The sequence below is a fragment of the Cryptosporidium muris genome, genomic scaffold (genome assembly GCF_000006515.1).
Source record: "Cryptosporidium muris RN66 scf_1106632373475 genomic scaffold, whole genome shotgun sequence".
Lineage (NCBI taxonomy): Eukaryota > Apicomplexa > Conoidasida > Eucoccidiorida > Cryptosporidiidae > Cryptosporidium > Cryptosporidium muris.
Genome location: NW_002196574.1, coordinates 558,211 through 581,840, shown reverse-complemented (window position 1 = coordinate 581,840; position 23,630 = coordinate 558,211). Strand labels below are relative to the sequence as shown.

Genomic DNA, 23,630 nt, shown 5'->3' with positions numbered 1-23,630 from the left:
CGTAAATAGTACCATTTATACGCGCTGATATACATGATGATCTGTAGTATCCCTTGTTTCTAAATCCAAAAAACAAGGTGTAGATTTATTAATTATAGAGTGTTTTATACTTTGAAATATACAGATATATATGTTCATAAAAGGTTCCTAGATGGATAAATGATAAGAATTTGTTTTTCTATCAATCATAATAAGCTTATATGTAAGCTTTTGGAGGCGGTCTTGAATTACAAGGCGGAATTGAATATTCTCCAAGTACCTTCCTGTATAAAGTAATGGAATATGTAAATAATGTCTTCTGGTAAAATTTACAAGGAGATAAAGAATTATAAGTCCCTTTTATCGAATAGTAGTAAATATGAAAAGGGATCTTCAAGAGGTATTACTCCAGAACTTACTGCTTCTTGGTGGTCAAAGCTCACTTTTTCTTGGTTCTCGTCTTTTATGGATGATGCATATGAAGTAGAACCTGATTTAGATAAATTGTTTGACTTACCGGAGTTTGATACTCCGGCTTATAAACTCCCTTTATTTGAAAAATACTGGAGCTATGAGCTGAAAAAACATGGTTTTAAAAGTGACTTTAGTGAGAATGATTTTACTGAAAATACTCAGAATAAAACTAATGATTTAAATTTAACAGATCCACTAGTAAGAAAGAGTAGGATATCTATAATTTTGGTATTATTTAAATGTTTTAAGATTCATTTCATTATAACACTGTTCCTTGTAATTCTTTCTAGTTTTGCAAGTTTATCTCAGCCAATTTTTTTAAGAAAGTTACTTTTATATACTAAGGAAGATAACTTAATACTTTATAAACCAGAAAATTCGTTTACAGGTTCTTTATGGGGTTATATAAGTGGAAATAAACACAAAGTAAACTCGAACTTAGTTTTTCAAGGCTTTATTTTGATCATATTGATTACAGTATTAAATATTATACATTTTTTACTTAAAAAACAGGAGACATTAATAGTATCAAATATTGGACGCTATATTAGGGATTTATTTACGGGATTAATATATCGTAAAGTTTTAAAGATGAATTCTTCAATATTTCGTGATAACTCAAATAAGCAAGACCAGAAAAGAAAATTATCTGTTGCTTCTGTACTCTCCTCTAATACAGCAAATGAAATCTATGGAATTTCAGGTAATTTAGTAAATCTTTTATCTAATGATATATCTCGTTTTAGTCGACTTTATTCTGCTCATGAGTTTTATTCAAGTATTATATCTTTAACGATTGCAATTTGCCTTTTGTATATTTATATTGGGATATCAGGCTTGGCTGGTGTGCTAGTTATGATTATACATGTGATTTTGTGTGTAATTGCTCTGAATTACCGTGCTATAGAAAGGAAACCATTTTCAAAAGTAAGAGATGAACGTATTCTACATATTTCTGAATATCTAAGTAATGTTAAAATAATTAAATGTTATTGCTGGGAAGATATCTTTATTAATAAGATTGACAAGATACGTCAAAAAGAGGTTAAAAGTCTATTTATTCAAGGTTTTTACTCAGCACTATCATTTCTCTGTGGAGGAGTGGTTTTACATGCAACACTTGCTACGATTGTAGTTTGCTCATATATGGACCAAAATATAGACCAAGCAAACATTTTTTTTGCCTATTCAATGTATGATATTATATGTGAAATCCTGTTGCTTTTCCCAAAGTCCTATGCTGCTTTTGTTGATATATTACTTTCTTGTAAAAGGGTCAGCGAGTTTCTTCTTATGGAAGAAAATAAGTGTAATGAATTTAAGAAGACTCAGAAACAAAGAAATTATTTTAATAAAAAGTTTGGAATGGTTTTTTTTGAAAATGTTGATTTGTATTGGTCAAATGGCACTCTTTTACTTAGAAATGTTTCTTTTGAAGCTGTTTCAGGTGAAATAACTGCTGTTATTGGTTGTATTGGGAGTGGAAAAAGTGGACTTTTGGGAGCTATTGCTGGGGAGATTACTCCCAAAGGGGGTAAATTTGAGTGCATTGGCAGTGTAGCATATGTTACTCAAGTTCCCTGGATATTCACAGGTACTATAAGGGAAAATATTATTTTAGGATCTTCTTACAATGTAGATTGGTATAATACTGTTATCAATGCATGTGCTTTAAAGGAAGATTTTTCTATATTACCCCATGGTGATCATACTATGATAGGCGAAGAAGGTTTAAACTTATCTGGTGGACAAAAACAAAGGATAAGTTTGGCTAGAGCTGTATATCAGAAAGTTTCAATATATGTTTTAGATGATTGTTTAAGTGCTCTTGATCCCAATGTTGCAGCTCACATACTTCAAGAATGTATATGTGGTATTTTAAAGGAATCATGTATTATATTTGCTACTCATAATTTAGATATTGTTTCTTATGCTCATAGGTTATTAATTCTTGATCATCATAACAAATGTCCCATATTTATTCGTGAACCTAAAGATTTAACTTCAATAAATGATTATGAGTCATTTATAGGCTCAATTAATACACAAGTGTGTTCAATATATAAAAAACAAACTTCAGACTCTCAAAAAGTTAGTGAATTCCGAGAACTTAAAGTTTCTGACAGAACTACTGAAAAATGTATCTCAACATATAATAGTGAATTTTATGAAGAAGAGGAACTGAAAAAGGGGAGAATCTCTTTTGATACATATAAATCTTACATTGTTGCATTTGGTAAGATTAACCTCCTTATTTTAATTGGACTTAATTTTATTGGGGCATTAATACAAGTATATGGAGTTTTTTTTATTGGGCATTGGTCAGAGCTTTACTCTACTGTTGATTATGGATATGCACTGAAAGTCTGTATTTTTATTTCAATATTATTTCCACTAATACTGATATTATCATGGATTTTAATTTACTATGGAGGAATTCTTGTATCAGGTATTTATCACAATGAACTACTAAGATATATTAAAATTGCTCCCTTTACTTTTTTTGAAAAGACACCCATAGGTAGAATTTTGAATAGATTTACTTCAGACTTATTTTTAGTAGATGAGTCATTGCCCCAAATGTTTGGTAACTTAGTTTTGGCCATTATACAATTTTCAGTGTGGTCTATCCTAACTTTGTATATAACTCCACAACTTATATTCTGCATACCTATTATAATCTATTTATGTTATAAAGTAACTAAAAAGTATCCCCCAGTAATAAGACAGGGAGAAAGACTATCAGGAGTACTACTAGCTCCAATTTCATCTCAGGTAACTGAAACTATGACTGGTTTATCTACAATACGTACATTTAATTCTGAAGATTTATTTATTAAAAGAATGGATAAAGCTATAACAGCTCTGAGTAGGGTCAGGTATCATATGGATATTGCATCTTGTTGGCTATACCTTCGTCTTGAGATCATTGGTTGTATTGGGTTATTTTGTGGTGGTATGTTTGGAGTTATTTTGGTATCATTTAATTCAGAATATACTCAGTTTTTAGGCTTCCTATTATCTTTTGTTATAACGACATCAGGTTGGATAAGATTCATCATCTTTGTTCTTATTTGTCTAGAAGCAGATATGATAGGACTTGAAAGAATTAAATCATATGTGGACAACCATATTTCAGAAAATAGTGCGAACCTTTCATTATTTAAACCCAATAAACAATGTCTCTCAAAAGGAAAAGTAGAATTTATTAATCTAGAATTAAAATATGGAATGTTTCCTATTTTAAAAAATGTCAACTTCTATATAGAACCTGGTGAGAAAATTGGTATTGTTGGGAGAACAGGATCAGGAAAAAGTAGTATGTTCACAGTACTTTTGAGATTAGTTGAACCCTCAAAAGGAATTATAAAAGTTGATGATATTGATATTTCTTCTATACATACTGATGAACTTAGAAAAAAAATATTTATAATACCACAAGACCCAGTAATATTTGCTGGTACGATTAGATTTAATATTGATCCTGTATCCGAATATACTGATAAAGAGGTACTTGAAGCACTTTATAGGTCGAATCTTCATCATACAATAAATTCACTACCTGATGGTATAAACTATGTCTTGGATTCAGGTGGTAGCAACCTAAGCGTTGGACAAAAACAACTAATATGTTTAGCTAGGGCTGTTCTGCGAAAGCCTAAAATTCTTTTGCTTGATGAAGCAACATCTTCCATTGATACATATACAGAGTCTCTAATACAAGAAACAATTAACAGGGAATTTCAAGAAGCTACAGTATTGACTATTGCTCATAGGATACAAACTATTATACATTCAGACAAAGTAATGGTCATAGATTGTGGTCAGATAGCTGAATTTGACTCTCCTCAAAATTTAATAAATAAATCATCAGGTTTATTTAGCTCATTGGTTAATGCATCGTTCTAGATATATAATACTTTTATACTACTGAACTAAAGGCCCAACTTTTAATCAAGTGATACCCATTAAAATTAAATATAATTCTCTATTTATTGTTCAATGTTTATTTGTACTCTCATTATTACTATTAATGATCATTTATATTATCACCGTTTGCAACTTTTCTATCCCAATATTGGAGCCTAGTATTTTAGAGATGCCGCGGGTTTGACTATCACCCTAAATTATACCGGGATCCTTTAAGAAACTATCTAATATGTAACTACTTATTTTATCCAAAGTTCTAATTTTATATTATATTGCAGGCTTTAGAATAATTAGGGAATTATTAATCTTAATGAATCTGGGTTTTTGCTACGTTATAATGATCTTTTATAGAATATTGTTAAACAAGATTCTTCATTTAATAGATTAACCACTATACTTGTACAAAATCTTAAATATTAAATAAAATCAAATTTATTCAGCTAACAGTTATTTCTAAAATTAAACAAATGACGTATTTAGTACTTTTAAAGTAAAAATTTAACTAGATTGTCATTGGTAACCTTTAAGTTGTATATACATTAATTAATTATCACATCTATCTAATAAAATGTAATTGAATATTCCAATAATATACTGATCTATAAAGTAGTCGTAGTAGTGTATTTGAAGATTAGAAGCTATACTTCAACATTGCAATTTGCACGTATTTAGATTTCTAAAACTTTATTAGACAATATAGTAGCATCCTTATTCAATATAACTAGAGCCTCTACTGAATATTAAACTGATTCAACTACATCTTACTATATCGAGTGTGTAAGTATTTCAATATCCAATATAATTAATAGGAAATCTCTCCACATTATTTCCACTGGTTATTTCACCAATAAAATGGGTGGAATTATAAAACGACCTGAAAGCGCCTTTGACCACTACAGATATCTTAATGCGACGGTACCGGATAAAATGAAATGGTCCAATATTTGCAATTTATATTTAATATGGCCAAACCGTCAGATCAAAAATTTGAACATAAATCAAAAGATGATGCTAATTGCAATTTGACTGAAATAGAACTTACTGAAGATGTCGATCCTTCTAGAGGGGTAACTCCTGAGGTAATTGCATCTTGGTGGTCTAGACTAACGTTTTCTTGGTTTAACCAGATAATGGATGATGCATATTCTTCTAATCTAAGGAGTAGTGATTATTATGATTTACCAGACTTTGATACACCTACTTACAAATTGGAAGTATTCAAAAAGTTTTGGAAGAATGAATTAGAAAGATGTGGGTTGACTACAGAAGGAAATGAAACAAGATTAATTGATAAAAGAAATGATAATGACATGAAGTATTTATTATCAAGAAGGTTTCGTCAGAAAATGAAGCCTTCTCTGATTAGATCTTTACTTTATACTTTTAAAATGTACTTTATAGTAATTTTCATTTTATTAGTACTTGCTGACTCTAGTTCTTTAGCACAGACAATTGTATTAAAGAAACTGTTATTATGTATTCAGAATTCCAATAAAACCTTGAGTGATAGTAGCTTGATACAATTACCTTGGTGGGCTAGATTACTGGGAGCATCACAACAAACTGATTTGTCGAAAGTTAAGCATGGACTTATTTTGATATGTTTAATGACATTTTTGACATTAATCTTTCCAATTTTGAAACAGCAAGAGTATAGACTCGTAACAAATGTTGGTCGCTACTCAAGGAGTTTAGTTTCAGGTTTTATATACCGTAAATTGATAAATATGGACACTTATGTATTTCGTGATAACACAAAGCATAATTATAAGGTACAAAGGCTATCACTTGGTGCATCTTCAACGGCATCATCATATTATAGATCAAGCGAAACTTCTAATATTACTGATAATGTGGTTAACCTTCTTGGTAATGATGCTGCAAGATTTAGTAGATTAATAACAGCTCATTTATTTTATTCAGGGATATTTATTTTTGTAGCATGTACAGTTCTGTTGTATATACAGCTTGGTATTTCAGCACTCTTCGGAATATTATTTGTAATATTAAATGTTTTGATTAGTGTAATATCACTTCATTATCGTGCATTAGAAAGGAAACCTTATTTGGAATCACAGGACAATAGAATACGTTCTACAAATGAATATCTTTCATGTATTAAGGTAATAAAATGTTATGCATGGGAAGACTGTTTTGTTGATAGAATTCAGGAATATCGTAATACAGAGATAAAAAGTTTAATAATTCAAGGTTTTTACAGAGCTTTATCAATGAGTATATATAGTACACCTATGCAAGCAACTCTGGTAACAGCTATTGTATACACAATTATGGGAAATAAGTTAGACCCTGCGACAGTTTTTTATGCTGAGAGTCTATTTGATACATTAAGTATGTCTTTGTCATGTTTCCCATTTTCTTATGCGTCTTTTTATGACTTAATTCTTGCTTGCAATAGGATACGTGATTTTTTACTATTACCTGAAAAAAAAAATTTAGAAAGTTTAGAAACAAAGGTATCTTTATCACAACAAAATACTTCTAATAATATAGATGGAAGTATTTCTTTTGAAGATGTTGATCTATATTGGCCTAATGGAAGTTTATTATTACGTGATGTTTCATTTAAAGTATCTTCTGGTGAAGTGACAGCAATTATTGGTTCAATAGGTAGTGGTAAGACAGGTTTACTTTCAGCCATAATTGGAGATATATGCCCTAGAAAAGGCAAGATTAAGTGTGTGGGTAATCAAGCTTATGTTGCACAAATTCCTTGGATTCAGACGGGTACAATCCGTGATAATATTTTGTTTGGAGCAGAATTTGACTCTGTTTGGTATGACACAGTAATAAGAGTTTGTGCACTGTGGATGGATTTTCAAGTATTACCAAATGGTGATAAGACTTTAATTGGAGAAAAAGGAGTTAACCTTTCTGGTGGTCAAAGACAAAGGATTAGTTTAGCTAGGGCAGTATACCAGAAAGCATCTGTATATATATTGGATGATTGTTTGAGTGCTGTTGATAGTCATGTGGCAGCACATATATTCAAGAATTGTATATGTGGCATACTAAGTGACAAGTGTGTGGTACTTGTAACACATAAATTAGATATTATTCCACATGTTGATCAGGTAGTATTATTTGATGCTATTAGAAAAAATCAGGTATATACCGGTAATCCAATGGGTTTATCTATGTTACCATCATTTACATTCCAAAAGTTATCTTTTGAAAATACAGTGATAGATGAAGAATACGAACAAGAAGATATAGTTTCCAATTCTAAGGTAATTCAACCAAGAAATTCTGGATCATCTTATAAAGTTTTCTCGTCATATATAAATTCAGAAACTGTTGATAAGGATGCAATGGAATCTGTAGTTGAAAAGGCAAATAATTTATCAAATACATATAATAAACCCAATTCAAGAATATCAGATGGTTTATCTAATATACAAAGATGTTGTGATGATGATGAAGTCTTAGTAGATGATGTTGTTGCAGTGGATCTCCTAGACGAGCTTGTCTCTAATACAGATAATCCTGGTCAAATGACTCCACGTGGAGCTATATTTACTGAACTTTGTAACTCTGAACATATGTCAATAGTTTCTACTCCACAAACTACATCTAATTCTCCTTTAAATCTTACATCAAAACATAAAACACCTCGTCATCCTTCTTTAGTACACTTTATTCCTAGTTTACAAGTAGGCTTCTTAAAAGGCCGTAAAGCTTCAATAAGGATGAGTGGACGCCAACTAAGATATCATTATAAAGGAGAAGGCGAATCCATTATAAGCGACATTTCAGCTGAATATCATCAAGGTATAGGATCAGAAGAACGTATAAGTATAACTTCGATTATAGATATTGAAAAGGGAATTAAAATTGGTGAAGAGGAAATTGAATTAGGTAGAGTTTCTCATAAAACTTACAAGGCCTACTTTCTGGAATGGGGTTACTCAAATATCTTTGGTACATTATCTTGTCATATTGTAGCAGGAATAATTGGAGTAGTTAGCACATTTTGGCTTGGAAATTGGTCTGAGTATTATGATTCAATTAATTGGTACTATGCAGTAAGTGTATATGGAACACTTGCATTATTTTATTCATTATTACATGTAATAGCTACATTACTTATTAGAAATGGTGGAATAAAAGCCTCAACAAGCTTCCACAAAAAACTTTTGATTCGCCTTCGCTATACTACATTGTCTTTTTTTGAAGCTACTCCTGTAGGAAGAATACTAAGTAGATTTACGGGGGATACAACTAATCTGGATGATGCCCTACCAAGGAACTTAGGAGATCTACTGACTGCTGTAGCTAAAATCATTGTCATTATATTTTCAATCAGTCGCGTAACTCCACGTTTCCTAATATGTGTCCCAGTATTAACTTACATGTTTTATCAATTCTCAAAGAAATATGCCCCAATGCTACGTCAAAGTGAAAGATTAGCAGCTGTACGTACAGCTCCTATTCTCTCTCATGTTATAGACACATTAGATGGTTTAACTACAATTCGGGCCTTTAAAGCTGAGGAACGTTTTATTCAAAAAATGGACTGTTTAATTAGATCTGAAAGTCGTATCAGATATCATGTTGAAACATCATATAGATGGTTATTTATAAGACTAGAAGTTATGGGATGTATTGCAGTATTTACTGCTGGAATATTTGGAGTTTTTGTTTCAGCATGTGATCCTAGAAATGCAGGGATCTTTGGTGTATCATTAACTTTTGCATTGGGAGCTTCAAACTGCCTAAATTTTGGTACGCGTGTTCTAGGTGAAATAGAGGGGGTTATGGTTGGGCTTGAACGTATAAGGGATTACACAGAATCTACCCCTTTAGAATCTAAACCAACTAATGAAAATTATAAATTACCCAACAATTGGCCTACTAGTGGTAAAATTCAATTTGAAAAGTTCAAATTAAAATATAGATCTGATCTTCCTCTTGTATTAAATAATATTAGTTGTACAATCCTTCCTGGTGAAAAAGTTGGAGTTGTTGGAAGAACTGGAGCTGGTAAGAGTAGTATATTTGCATCAATACTAAGATTAGTAGAACCCTTTTCAGGAAATATTAAAATTGATGATATAGATATCTCATCTATTGGATTATTTGACCTTAGAAGTAAAATATCTATTATTCCCCAGGATCCCATAATATTTTCAGGCACAGTTAGATTCAATCTGGATCCATTGAAACAACATTCAGATGAAGATATATATGAAGTGTTAAACCGTACTCATCTACGTGGATTTTTTAAATCTATGCCTAATGGTTTATATTCTACATTAGATGCAGGTGGCCATTCACTTAGTGCTGGTCAAAGGCAACTACTTTGCCTAGCTAGAGCAATATTAAGAAGAAGTAGGGTTGTCTTATTAGATGAAGCCACTTCTTCTGTTGATGTTAACACTGACTCACTGATACAAAAGACACTAAGAATAGAATTTCAAAATTGTACAATTCTTGCAGTTGCACACCGTATTCAAACTGTGATGGACTATGATAGAATTATGGTATTAGATTCTGGGAAGATTGTAGAATTTGACAATCCAGGTGTACTCTTAAGAAATACAAATAGCATATTTTATTCATTGGTCAATGGTTCTAGTTAAGTTAGGTTCTCCCCACAATAAATAACTCATTATACTTTTATTCATTATTGAATCTAAATCTTCATGCTTCAAATCACTGTAAAAGTACCACATTCTGGCTTAGTTTACCTTTTTTTAATGTTATTTTACTATAGTTGAAAAGTTTAATAGCAATACTCTGATTCAGTTATGGATAAGTCTCGCTAACACCATAAAGAACTTGAGCAGCTACTTGACAAAATTTCACAAACAACACTAAAATCATATCTTCTGTTACAAGACCAGTACTTTTTCTATCACTATGAGGAAATTTTACTAAAAAACATGTATGGCTTGACTTTGGATAGCCTGAATTTTTTGTTGAATATCCACTGTAAAGTGAAGTAACTTGCAATGAATTTGAATTTCTGTCATATTTGAGATCAATATTTCTATTATACAAATATACTAAGATCAATACACAATTCTCAATAAATTGCTTCGCATTCATTGAATAGGTAAATTCAGATGGCATTGAGACTGGTAAAAATAAGATAAAATTGCTCCCTGCTCCTCCTTGAGATGAAACTTGTTGTAACAATTCCCACTGTGAAAATAATGGACCTCTGAAATTTGAATGACTATATACACTACTTCTATATAGAACCTTAGGGGGGGTTATCTTGTTAGGGAATCTTTGTCTATCAGGTATTGATGGTGGTATTGATGGTGGTAATGATGGTGGTATTGATGGTGGTAATGATGGTGGTAATGATGGTGGTATTGATGGTGGTAATGATGGTGGTATTGATGGTGGTAATGATGGTGGTATTGATGGTGGTAATGATGGTGGTATTGATGGTGGTAATGATGGTGGTATTGATGGTGGTAATGATGGTGGTATTGATGGTGGTAATGATGGTGGTATTGATGGTGGTAATGATGGTGGTAATGATGGTGGTATTGATGGTGGTAATGATGGTGGTATTGATGGTGGTAATGATGGTGGTAATGGTGGTGATGATAAATACTGGTTTATACCCATTAAATATACACAGAGTTCTCTGAAATAATCTGAAGTTTGAAGAGTGCCCATATTAATATCTTTTAAATTTATATATGTCGGTATATTCGTATTATCCCAATTACTAACAATTAATCTTGTTCCTTTATACATTCCTTCAAAGAAGGGAGTTTTATTACTTTTTTCCCAAATCATCTCCATAAACTTTACACAATATTTTACTAAAGAACTGGAAACAAATCCACTTTCATTTTCTTCAGGATATGGGATACTTTTAAGAAATAAGGGACAAGTTTTTGGCAATCCCACTATTTTTGATCCAATTTTCCCTGAACTTTGATAAATAAAATGATAAAATAGATTGGAAAATGTAAGATCTGATTCTGGAATTTTATCTCCATTATTAACTGCTCCATTACAAAACAACTTTACTGATTTAAGTATCACACTATAAATTGTTTCTCCATAGCTTCTTTGCATGAGGATATAGAATTTCCCAAAGCTTGGATATCCAGCTAATGTGAGGTAATTCACAGATATAGTCTGCCATTCTTGATGCCTGACTTCGGTTTTTTTTGTGCCGATTAGCCATAGGATCATAATTGCCTTGACACATTCAAAATATCTAATTTGAGTTATTGATGAAGCTAAAAAGCCAAATGGTGCATGAGAAGGTAATTCTTTGACATTTGATATTCCCATAGACGTAGAAGCAACTACTAAAGTTGTCCACTGTCTTTGAGCAGGAGATACATTAGGTGACTTACTATATTCCTCGTAAACGGCAGCACAAAACAATCTGATTTTACTTAAAATAACATTATCATTTACGGTATAACTACGAATAGTCAGTTCATCTCTAGCCAAATTATCTGAGCCTTGAGGAATATATGCTACAAAAAAGGTCACTGTACCATTCACATTAATTGTATAGGAATTTGAAGCTTTTGACTGCAAGTAAATCTCAGTTAAAACAGTAATACAACTATCCACTAAACCCGAAACTGTATTACTAGGAATATAGGTAGTATACACTTGTAAGGGTATCTTTGTAATATGTTTTGAACCGGGTTTACGAGGATTAGTAGCCAAAACCAGTTTATTCCACTGTGATTGAGGATCCAATCCAACTTGAAGACTTTTTTTGTTAGGTAAATGAGTAGAAGAACTACTATGAGAAGAAGGAGGTGGAGGTGGAGGTGGAGGTGGAGGTGGAGGTGGAGGTGGAGGTGGAGGGGGAGGAGGATGAAGAGGGGGAGGATAAAGAGGAGGGGAGGGGGGGGGAGGATGAGGAAAATAAGATGAAAAAGTGGAAAGAGGGTATTGCTGAACTGAAGGATACGTTGGCAAGGGTGATGCAGGGGAAGGAATCGGACTTTGCAAAATATTATACTTATTTTCCATTCCTGAGAAAATAAGTCTGCAAAATTTTTTCATAATTTCCAATAAATCTTCATTTCTAGTGCTAATGGTACCTCCCACTTTTATATCTGACCTTGGGTTTGGGCATTGAAGTTGTACATAGTTTGTATGAGGTACTCTAACTCGAGTTCTTTGTAAAATATCTTCTAGTACTTGAATACAAACATAAACGGCTTGTTCTGCACTATTTGTTCGGTGAAGCAAATGACTTGAGTACTTTTCAGGTAGATCCTTAACTAATAATGAAGTATTTGAGTTAATTGATGATAAAGAAGATCTTCTCATATGCGACCATATGTCTTCAGGAGATAAACCAGATAATTTATATCTTCCTGAAGTTCCTAAAGCATACTCTAGATAATTGAGCCAAATAAAAACTATTATAACTTTCATTTTCGTTACAAATAGTATAACTATTTTATCAGTTAAAGAAACTATAAATTCTTAGATCTAGGTGGCGGCAGTACCATTCTTAACTAGATTGCAAAGTATAATCTTCAACTAGTCTTAAAAGGATGTGTCTCATCTAGATTAACTAAATATATCAGCTACTATTAGTGATTTAGTAATTCTTTTTTGTAGTTGTATTATATCTTGGCAATTCTATTCAATTTTCTACTTTTATATATATATATTATAGGTTGTATTTTAAACAGTGGAATTTATTGCCTGAACAAGAGTAATTATTGTGATTCTACAACATTTTGTTATAAAGTATCAATATATTTTATATTTATATATATTTTAAATAAGTCCAACTTTATAAATACTGTCGTTAATAATTTATTAGTAATATACTATGGTTGTGTAATCTTGAAGCTGTATCTTTGATAACTTTATTACTTAAAAGATATAGTAAACTTTTTAACTAGTGAATTTATCACATTGTATTAGTACATAGACATTAATTAATTAATTTGTATACAAATCTAATGGCTTATTTACAAATTGTAATTCACCTGTGCAAATATGGAATTTTCATATGTATTAAATATACTTACTGCTTGAAATATATCTTTTTTAAACAAATACTATTTGACTTTGTACTTGATAAATGATTGAGTATTTATGAAGATATTGTTTACTTTTGTAGTTTTATATGAAGTTATTTATAATGAATTGTAAATATTCATACCACTATCATTTATATAATTTAAATAATAAAAACTAAATACATATCAAACTAAAAATACTTATATATGTTTATAATTTTTAAAATTAAGCCTATTTTAACTATTAATAAAAAATTAGGTAAATTTGAATACATAAATTAAAATATTTATGTAAACTAATACAAATATATAATATATTTATTAGTTATTCAAAAAGTGCTTTTTTGTGAAATTAAAATATAGATTTGATCTTTATTCAATGATTACTTTTATATAATTCGTTATAGCCTTGTTCTAACTTCTAAATTAACATATATAATTCTAGAGCACTAAAATATAAAACCTACATTATATATATATAGACCATTAGTTAACATTTTTAAGATATCAAAACATACACCTTTTAATTCTGAACCTTGAAACTCAGACTTGGATATTTTCTTCGATGATATTATATCTGATGAGTAGTGTGCATAACCACGAAGTAAGGAATCCGAAACTAATACTGATGCAGGGTTATTGTAATTTTCAGTCCATTGGAATGTACATGCTTTTATGCTTGAGGTAGAATCTCCTAATTCCTTAGAGTATTGGGAAATTTGACCTACATGGAAATTTCCATAAGTTGAACAACTTGCAGATATACCTACAACATAACCTGCTTCATGATGTGCAAATACTTTAAATAAATTAATATTACCGTTATTCCGACATTTAAATCCAATCCTTTTAATTTCTTGTAATGGTGAAGGAGTCAAATCACGCCAACCTTGGCATAATGAGCTGGCAAGTGAGCCTTCAATAGTATCCATATCTTTTACAAAAAATCCCAATGAAGTATTTGGGTTATATAAATGTTGTCCTGAATGTTGTAATGTTCCAATTCCACTATTTGGTGGTGATAATATTTGTTCCTGTTGACTTTTTACAGGGAATCCAATAGATACTATTTCATGTCTTGTCATATTAAAAGTATCTGACTTAATTCCTACACAAAATATATTTAAATTATTTTCTGCAGTATTGTACTCAGCAAAGCTTATAGGAGAGAACTGAGTGTTTGTTTGAGGATTTACTGCTTGAAAAGAGTTAATAGTATTTCCATATGTATTTTTCGCAGTTATGGACATTGTATTTGGTTTAGATGCAAAAGATACTTGCAATAAAGCAATTTGAGTGAGATCAATTGAAAGCATATTATTAATATGAGCTTCTTGACCTACTGATACTTTAGATACAGGATTTCCATTAATATCTAGAATACCACAGCTAAGTGTTAGCTGTATAATTTGTTTATGATAATGATCCAGTCCAAGAATTAAATAGGTGAAATAAAGACCTAAAGGACATTTTATTGCAAAAATATCTTTAGGTTTTTCAGTTGACTTAGCCCATTCTGTACAAATTGACTCTATTTCTAATTGATCTCTGATAATATCTACTTCTCCAATAGACCTAATCATATCTATTTTGAGTTGACTTTTATATGTTTCAGGTATATTCGAAATAATTCCAATTGGCTGTAAATCTTTATCTCCTAAAATTTTGAAGTATGCTCCAAAACCTACTATCATATTACCTTCTATTGATACACAAATCATATTAAGTTCTGATCCACTCCAATAATATAATTTCATATCTTGTGTATTATGCCTATCTAAACTAGATAAAGTTGGAAAACCAGTAGCTTTTACCTTTAAAGCACTCATTTTTCCAAAAGTACTATGAAATCCAACAATTAATTCCTCAATTTTACCGGTAATAGATTTTTCTGTACATGGAATTCCATCCTTGTTTCCAATTCTTATTGGAGGAAGTTGAATATGGGCATTTGAGCAGGATGCTTCTATAAGTATCACAGATAAATCTTGATTTGAAATACACATTTTAAATACATTGAAATTCATTTCATCAGGGCAGCTGATCATAAAATGTTTTGTTAAACTACTTCTCTTACCAAATACCTGTTGACACTGAGGCCAAAGTCCTCTTCTATTAATATATTCTGGAGGTGAAAATAAAAGTCTTCCTGAAGGAAGAGTGTCAACCATTGCTCCATATTCTGGAGTATAAACTTGATCAATTTGTACTCCAATAGCTGTTATAGAAACTTTAGAATGATGAAATGATTTAAAAGTGTTACTTAATAATTTCATACCAAAACATAAACCTTTAAAACCATTGGACTGCCAAACACGCTTAATTTCTTTAGTGCCTCTAACATAATATTTTCCAAATTCTATATGAGGTTTTAAAGACTCAACTTTAAGCAAAGTTATGCTTGGAATTTTCTTTATATATCTCCTCTTATATCCAAAGCTAACTTCAATCTTTTGAATGACAGCTTTATTAGATCCATAGGGAAAATTAGTTTGAATATCTCCTATAATACACATAGAATGATCATCAGAACATTTTAAAACAATAGCTACTAATTCATCTTTTTCTATGTTTAATTTCATATATGTCAATAATTGATTCTCTGGACATGTAACTGTATATGTAAAGTGTCCCTTTCTTTTGTGTTTATATTGTAATGAGTTAATATATTCGGAACAATGCATTTCTTTATATATTATAATATTACCACGACATCTAATTCCTTCTTGAATATAATCAAAAGTTGTTTTTTCTAAGGGTACCTCCACATTAAAACTAGATTTAAATCCTATTGCTAATAGTTGTTTCTTGTTACTAAATTTTGCACAAATACCAAGTGGACCTTTAGAAAATTGCTCATTCCTATTCCATAGAGAAGTTACAGTTGATTTTTGACTCTTTATACTTGGATTTACTGTATGAATTCCAGTAGAATCAGTAATGATCATTCCTAAGGGATGTGAATCTACAGAACTCCAAGTAAAATGAACCTCATATATATTATTATATAGAGAGTCAAATGTTTGTGGATCATATGTTTGAAATGAATTTTCAGTTCTATAACCTATAAATCCCCAAGATGGGACTTCAGAAATAGTATTCGAACACCAAAATTGAATGCCAGTAATGCCCATATCATTGGTATAAATTCTATACTTTTCAATATTCTCACCTTCATAGCACATAAACACAAATGTTTCTCCTTTAATAACTAAATGACCAGACCAATCTCTACAATATCCCAGTCTTTGACCACTACTTATGATCATATTGTTTAGAGTCCAAGGAGGTTGGTTTGCAAATACTTTAGTTAGATCTACCATTGGTAATAATTTATGAGGTGATAAATTGATATTGTGTTTAGTTTCTTTTCCTTCAAAAAAAAATCCGATACCTGTAATAAATGATTCGTTTTCAACTATTGTTACTTCAACACAAATAATTTGAATAAAGAGTCCATTATAACTCACAGATTTACTTGATTCTTCTTTTATTCCAAATAAGTACTTTTTATTATCTAATGTTTTCAATAAAATGAAAGAGGGTGATAAAGTATTGTTAGAGTAAGCTATAGATATTTCATTTATTGTTCCAGGGATAGTAGATGGGCTATTATCAAATAGATTTGTAGTTCCTTCTATACCAAGAGTTCCTTCACTTGAACTTCCTATACAATGAGCAGAAATTGAACTCAAACCACCCCGAGAATTTTTTTTAAAAGAAAGATTAGCAAATCCTTGTCCAGAGCCTAAACATATGAGTGAATATCTAAAGCTAGATGCATCACCTGACCTTGAAGAATATATCATTTGACACTCAGGCCATATTTTTGTAGTTATTAATTGGTTCATACTAATTCTTGCACCTATCCAACTAAATGGACTATTCCAACTACTTTTACCAAATCCAATAACTCCAATTCCTAAAATAGATCTTTGATCTGTATTCCTTGATTTTGATAATATATTGTGCATATTCAATATAAAACAAAATCCAAGAAAATTACCACTAACCCATTGTTTATTAGTAAAAATACTACATGATTTACAGCTATAATTAATTACATGTTTACTCGCTTCATTATTACCTAAGACAAGTCTACCAAAAATATCTTTTTCCTGATATTTTGTATTTGGGCCTTCTAAGTTAGATATCACCTGGCTAGATTTCGAATGCTTTTTATGACGTTTTTTAATCAACTGTATAGTTCCATATCCGACTTCCATATAGTTTATTGGAGTTTTTGTATGGTTTATTTCACTAAAACCAGATGTTGTATCACCTACAACTGCAAAGCTTTTATTGTCATCACATCCAAATGTCATTGCTACTACTCCACTTTCTTTTAATGTTTTATATCCCAACCATGTAATAGTAGAACCATTTGGACAAATTACACTTAATTTTTCGCTGCTCTTTGGTATATCTCTCCTTGTTGTAAGCATACCATTAATGTTGCAACCTTGGTGAATATTTCCCTCAATAGCCATTTCACCAATGGTCATATAATTGTTTCCCCTTTTCTTTGCAGGAATTTTTTGAGTTCCTAAATGGGAGTTGAGTAGTAATTCATGTGTTTGGCATTGTATGACCAAGCTCAGTATAACTATGGTAAATGAGTTTAATAGTAAGTTCATATATATATATATATAATTAGATTAGTACATGGATTACCAACTAGTAACTAATGATATGGGAAATAATTTAGACTATTTCTTTCTATTTAATACTAAATATCCACCTATATAGTCTTCTTTTCGTCAGTTTTATATATAAAGAGCAGATCTTTATTTGCGGGTAAAATATTGGGATTAATTTAGATCTAATTTATACTAAAAGCTAATATTCCACCTAAGATAATACTTTAATATAATAAATAAAATTAGAAATATAACATTACTAATTATATAGTATTGGCTTTATTTAAATATTTAGAGATCATAATCATATATATACAAACTCCCCAACATTATCTACTCTTAAGTTTAAGTGGGAACACAAAAAATTTAAGTAACTTCTAAATTTTTACTGATATTTTTTCTTATTTAAAACAAATGGAATTATTTCAGTAATCTCAAAAATAATTTTTAGATTTCAAATCTAAAAATTATATATTGACTAAAGCCATCAGGGGAAAAAGTTGTTACAAAAACCAAAGCATATAATCTCTTAAGTTTGTATATTAATATATAAGAAATTTATTATACTAATGCTAAAAATATTTTTCCTTATAATGGTTATATTAAAAAATTAAAACAGCATGCAATATATAGCGGTATTTTTTACCGCTATATTTGATCTTATATTTTGGCTACAATTCACCTAGAATGCCAATAGATGATTAGAGGTATAATTAATTATAATAAGATTAGCTAAAAGTCATACTTTGTGTATTTATACAATTGTATACAATATATAAGATTATAGGATAATCCTGTAAGCTAGCTTACTGGGTGATACAAGATGTGGTATTGGACTAGCTCAATTCTTTTTGCTCTAATAACACAAAGAGTAATTACTAGTATAGTTATTCAAAATGGCATCTTAGTAACAGGAGGAGACGGTGGATCTTTAGCTTCGACACATATTGGGCAACCAATGAGTAGAGAATCTGAATCTTCTAAACTGTTAAAAAGTGCAAGCTATGAAAGTGTACCTTCAACATCTGGATTACAGTCAACTATAGATTTAAAACGACCTCCATTAGGAAATTATCCAGTTAATCCCGGATTTAAGCAATTTCCTTCTGAAGTATCTAAATCTTTTATTAAAAAACCTGAATTTATTAAAGAAAGGGTAACTTCTAATTTATTTGGTAATGCAATACCTATATTAAAACATATCCCTAATTTCTTTAGATCAGGTGGTAAACCTATAATAAATGAAAATTCTATGGATGCAATGTGTGCTGGACAATTATTAGAAACACCGACTGGACCTACCTCAAAAGTTGTTAGTTTTTTATGCCCTAGGGGTTCAGTAATCTCGTATACTTCTATTGGTTATAGAGAAATGATATTTAGATCTAAAAAAAAGATTTCTAGTTTTTTACATAGAGAATTGGCTATTTCTGGTCTTTTTTTGGGTTGTGATGATCATTCAAGTGTTATAGCAATTGGTAGCATTACTAAGATAACAAGTGACTTAAGATTACCAGATGTAAATAAATCATGGATTAATTTTGCAGAAGCATATGTCAGTAGATCTATTATGGGAAATGAATATATATCGGCTTTAGTGTTGTCTGGACCAGATATACTAAGTGGGATATCAAGTAAATTCCATCCTTCTTCCAAAATGGGACCAACACCTCCAATTAATGAAGAACCTTCAATGGGACACTTTATAAGTAAAAAAAAGTGGAACGCTAACTTTTTTAGGGGAGCATGTGTTGGGCTTCATAGTAATAGTCAAGGGATTTGGATTACTAAGTTTGGTTTAATTCCTTTGATGATAGATAATTCAATAGAACTTCTTCCAGTACCTAATATTTCTCAGACTAAAACTATAGTTAATGGGTTACAAATAAAAGGAATTATTGTTATTCCTAAATTGTGGCCGGAGTGTCAAATGATATTCTCAAAATACTCTGGTAAGGAACTTAACAATAATTTTGTGATCAAAACTATTTCAAACAAGGATTTATCTGAGTTTAATGTTATTGAAGTAGTATATAATAAAAATTATATTCCAAAAGCTTTAATATTTAAAGAATTAACATCAGATAGTTTTTTTATATTAGGAGATTCTATAATTCATAGTAATGATTTACGAAAAATAAGAAAAGGTAAAATAAGTAGCATTACATTTGGATTTGGAGATTCAAATAATTCATTTTTAGATTCTATTACATTTTTTGAAGCAGTAGTTGATGGAAAGGTTACAATTTTTATTAATAATCAAAATAAAAATTATTATCGAACATTTAGTGGAAAGGGACTCAAGTATATTTGCGTAGAACTTTCTTCTTATGGATCTCTAGTAGGTTTTGGAGCATTTTTTTCACAGCATACAAGTTTATTACCTTTTGTTAATCAAGGAATCCAATTTAGCTACGCAAATTCTTACTTTAGGTGTACAAAAGACTGTTCTGAGACTAGTGTACTGTCTAGCTTCCGTTTTACAGTACCTAATAATAATATTCTACTCTCAAATAAGTTAATAAATTTTAATTCTACTAATAAAGTACAGATATATACTGAAATAATACCAGGTATTTCTGAATGTAATTTAGATTTAAATACATATATACCAAGTCATGTTAAACTTGTTCATATAAATTGTAAAACTGGTTATATGTTTAATAGTTTATCTTGGTATTACAATTTAAATGATGGTATAATTACAGGTATTAAGATAGGATGTGATGGAGAAGAGGTTTCTGTAGGAAAATTAACAAACTATATAAATGGACTAAATTATCAAGCTAACAATAATAAACAAAATGTCGATGGTTTTACCTTTGCATTCTCTGGTAGTATAATAGACCCGAATTTTAAAATAGTTGAAGCAAGTATTTTAAATTCTAATAAAAGAGCTATTATATTACATGATTCACTAGATACTTCTAAGAAATTATCATTAACACCTTCAAGGGGTATTTCTTGGTATAAAAAGGGAGATGAAAACTTTCAAGGGTTTTGTTTTGCTTTAGATACAAAAAAGTTGGATTATCCTATTATTGGTATGTTTTTAGGGAAAGATCAAAATTCCCGATTTAATACAGATATATCAGGTCTTTCCTTACCTCTTTTTGCTCCTTACGATTCTTCATATCGTTATTATGATTCCAATCATATTGCTTTTGGTTATATAACAGTTAAAAAAATCTTTATAAATAAGCAACAAGCTCGGAAATATCATTTATCAGAGACAAATCTTGTAAAAGTCTCTGTAGTATGTCCAGTTGGGCATATAATTAGTAATATCCAAATTTCAAGTAATCCTCTTTCTACAATGGCTGGAAGTATAGCTATATTATGTTCAGATAGCTATTCAGGAGCAATTATTGGAAGTTCTGATAACTTGTTTTATCATAGAAATATAGATATCATTTCTTTTATGCTTAAAAGAAATATTCCGCAATATATTCAGAGAATAAAATTTAAATTATCAGCATCTAATACAAAGAGGCTTGTAGGTAGTTTAGAAGCTGAAACATTTTATTCAGAAAATAACAGACCATATACTATTTATTCATATTTATCTAAGAAGATGAAGAAAGGGTTAAAATCCAATTTAGAGGAAATTATTTCAGATGGTCCTTTTGATGGTTTCTCTGTTATTGTAAGATCTAAAAATTTGACAAAAAAAAACTTGAGCAAAGAAAAAGAGGGAATAATATCTATTAATTTTCGTCCTTCCAAAAATGTATTTCCTCCCTTAACTAGAAATTTAATTAAATCTATAGGAAAAATTCTAATAGCACCAATAGAATTTCCACAATGTCAAATGATAAGAGCACCTTCAAATAATCGATTGAGAATTTCATATTCTATTACCTGTCCTGAGAGTAGTGAATTTACATCTATACAGATTTTTAAAGCTACCCCAGATTCTAATTCCAAAATTGCAGCAGTAAAAATAATCTGTTCTTTGGGAAGTTTTGCAATAATTGGTAATCCTCCAGTAGAAATTTTTAGTAAATATTCAAGTGTTTCAAAAATTTCTGATTTTTATGGATATCCTTCTGTTGAAACCTCTAAAATAAGAAAGATAATGGCATTTTTTGATCCAAAAAAGAGTCACATTACAGCTTTGGACTGGCTATCTGAAGATGGTAATTTAAATGAATATCCCCCAGTGATTGGCACAAACAGACAAAATAATAGAACTTATCAAAGAGAATTTGTTGGAAATATCTTAAAGATGATTTGTATCGAAGTTAGTCCAGATTCTAATGAAGTTACAGGATTTGGTGCTTTTTTTTGGTCTCAGGGAATAAATTGGCTCCCTCCTATCGAATTAGAATATACTTTAGAGGATATTCAGAAAGGCACAAAAAATAAACTCGAGTATAACTCAAAACTTTTAAATTTTAAAAATGTTGATTTTTTTCATAATAGTAAGGAGTTATGTAATATTTGGGGAGGTTTGAAGAAAAAATCAGATAGTTTGAGTATTGGTTTCTCTTGTAAAGAATCTCTGATCAACCATATTAACATATGTTCTAAAGTTAAAGGTCTTAAAATATCTGGAATTGAAGTTACTTGCAGTTCCAGTGATGATTCATACTTTGTTGTTGGAAATTGTAGTAGTACTATGTATAAATCCAAAATGGATACACAAGCTCAAATTGGCTCTGTAGAATTCGGTTTTACCAAGATAACTGGAGAATTGGGTTTTTTCTTAGTTTCTAATATTGAAAAAACTGTTCTCAGTACATATAGTTCAAATAAAAGCTACGAGGAAGGGATTGGTTCAATGTCTGTTTGGAGTATGAATGAAGATGATAAACTTAGTAATAGTAACCTAATTGCAATGTGTTTTGATCTGGATGAAAATGAAAGTATAATATCTGCAATAGGATTTTCTTCAGTTATATCTGGAGTTATTAGTGATAATGGTTTTGAAATAGAATTTGACTCAGGGGCAACAATCAAGTCAAATTATATGGAAAAGGAATTGCTTGATACCTCATCTCAGAACTCCAAAACCGAAGAAAAATCAATTGCAGCACAAAATATTAAATATAACACATTAGAAGGCGAGTCAGAAAAGATGGCACCTTTTTCTTTAAATGAAAAGTATGGAACAAAAACTGTATACAACCCCTTTGCTTTATACAATTTTGCAAAAATTCCGATGGATTATCTGACCTGACCTATATTATAAATCAATTCCTATAGTATGCTCTTCAAAATACAGAGTCTTTTATATTAAACTGTATATGGAAAACCCTAATTTAGATGCGAATATTGTTGGACTGGAAGTACACTGTCACTACCAGCAAGAAACTGATATTATATATACAGAAGATAAGTGGACATATATATTTATTGTTGGTTCAAAGACTTCTTACACAATTCAATCATATAAATTGCTAACAACATTTAGAAATGTTAAATTTGGTTTTTCTAAGACAGGACACCTAGTATACTTTTATACAAGTGATAAAGTAGGAAGAAGATACCTAACATATGAGAATTTAAATAAAAAGCCTGATAAAATTGCTTAATAACCGGCAATTCAACTATTTAAATAGCTTATAAGGCTTTTGCTTTGAGTTAAATCAGCAAGCTATTCAGC

General features: G+C 30.3%; 6 protein-coding genes across 6 annotated transcripts, besides 11 other annotated features; 4 read left to right on the top strand and 2 right to left on the bottom strand.

The window, feature by feature from the left end:
* Window positions 1-291: 291 nt before the first annotated feature.
* Window positions 292-4,362, top strand: CMU_014680 (ABC transporter family protein; the record flags this gene model as incomplete). The annotated part of the gene is made up of 1 exon (XM_002141105.1): window positions 292-4,362. One exon carries the CDS (start codon window positions 292-294, stop codon window positions 4,360-4,362), a length of 4,071 nt encoding a protein of 1,356 aa, XP_002141141.1.
* Window positions 4,363-4,792: 430 nt separating this feature from the next.
* Window positions 4,793-4,820: a sequence feature (AT_rich).
* A 525-nt stretch (window positions 4,821-5,345) lies between these two features.
* Window positions 5,346-9,986, top strand: CMU_014670 (ABC transporter family protein; the record flags this gene model as incomplete). The annotated part of the gene is made up of 1 exon (XM_002141104.1): window positions 5,346-9,986. The coding sequence occupies one exon, from the start codon at window positions 5,346-5,348 to the stop codon at window positions 9,984-9,986; it is 4,641 nt and encodes a 1,546-aa protein (XP_002141140.1).
* A 166-nt stretch (window positions 9,987-10,152) lies between these two features.
* CMU_014660 (uncharacterized protein) lies at window positions 10,153-12,783 on the bottom strand (the record flags this gene model as incomplete). Its single annotated transcript, XM_002141103.1, has 1 exon — window positions 10,153-12,783. The coding sequence occupies one exon, from the start codon at window positions 12,781-12,783 to the stop codon at window positions 10,153-10,155; it is 2,631 nt and encodes an 876-aa protein (XP_002141139.1).
* Window positions 10,657-10,774: a microsatellite.
* Window positions 10,789-10,967: a microsatellite.
* Window positions 12,144-12,262: a sequence feature (CT-rich).
* A 326-nt stretch (window positions 12,784-13,109) lies between the features above and the next one.
* Window positions 13,110-13,142: a sequence feature (AT_rich).
* A 390-nt stretch (window positions 13,143-13,532) lies between these two features.
* Window positions 13,533-13,706: a sequence feature (AT_rich).
* A 125-nt stretch (window positions 13,707-13,831) lies between these two features.
* Window positions 13,832-17,872, bottom strand: CMU_014650 (uncharacterized protein; the record flags this gene model as incomplete). Its single annotated transcript, XM_002141102.1, has 1 exon — window positions 13,832-17,872. The coding sequence occupies one exon, from the start codon at window positions 17,870-17,872 to the stop codon at window positions 13,832-13,834; it is 4,041 nt and encodes a 1,346-aa protein (XP_002141138.1).
* Window positions 14,497-14,517: a sequence feature (AT_rich).
* A 145-nt stretch (window positions 17,873-18,017) lies between the features above and the next one.
* Window positions 18,018-18,038: a sequence feature (AT_rich).
* Window positions 18,039-18,245: 207 nt separating this feature from the next.
* Window positions 18,246-18,292: a sequence feature (AT_rich).
* Window positions 18,293-18,560: 268 nt separating this feature from the next.
* Window positions 18,561-18,638: a sequence feature (AT_rich).
* A 207-nt stretch (window positions 18,639-18,845) lies between these two features.
* Window positions 18,846-23,204, top strand: CMU_014640 (uncharacterized protein; the record flags this gene model as incomplete). Its single annotated transcript, XM_002141101.1, has 1 exon — window positions 18,846-23,204. One exon carries the CDS (start codon window positions 18,846-18,848, stop codon window positions 23,202-23,204), a length of 4,359 nt encoding a protein of 1,452 aa, XP_002141137.1.
* Window positions 20,267-20,300: a sequence feature (AT_rich).
* A 67-nt stretch (window positions 23,205-23,271) lies between the features above and the next one.
* CMU_014630 (uncharacterized protein) lies at window positions 23,272-23,559 on the top strand (the record flags this gene model as incomplete). Its single annotated transcript, XM_002141100.1, has 1 exon — window positions 23,272-23,559. The coding sequence occupies one exon, from the start codon at window positions 23,272-23,274 to the stop codon at window positions 23,557-23,559; it is 288 nt and encodes a 95-aa protein (XP_002141136.1).
* Between the last annotated feature and the right edge of the window lie 71 nt (window positions 23,560-23,630).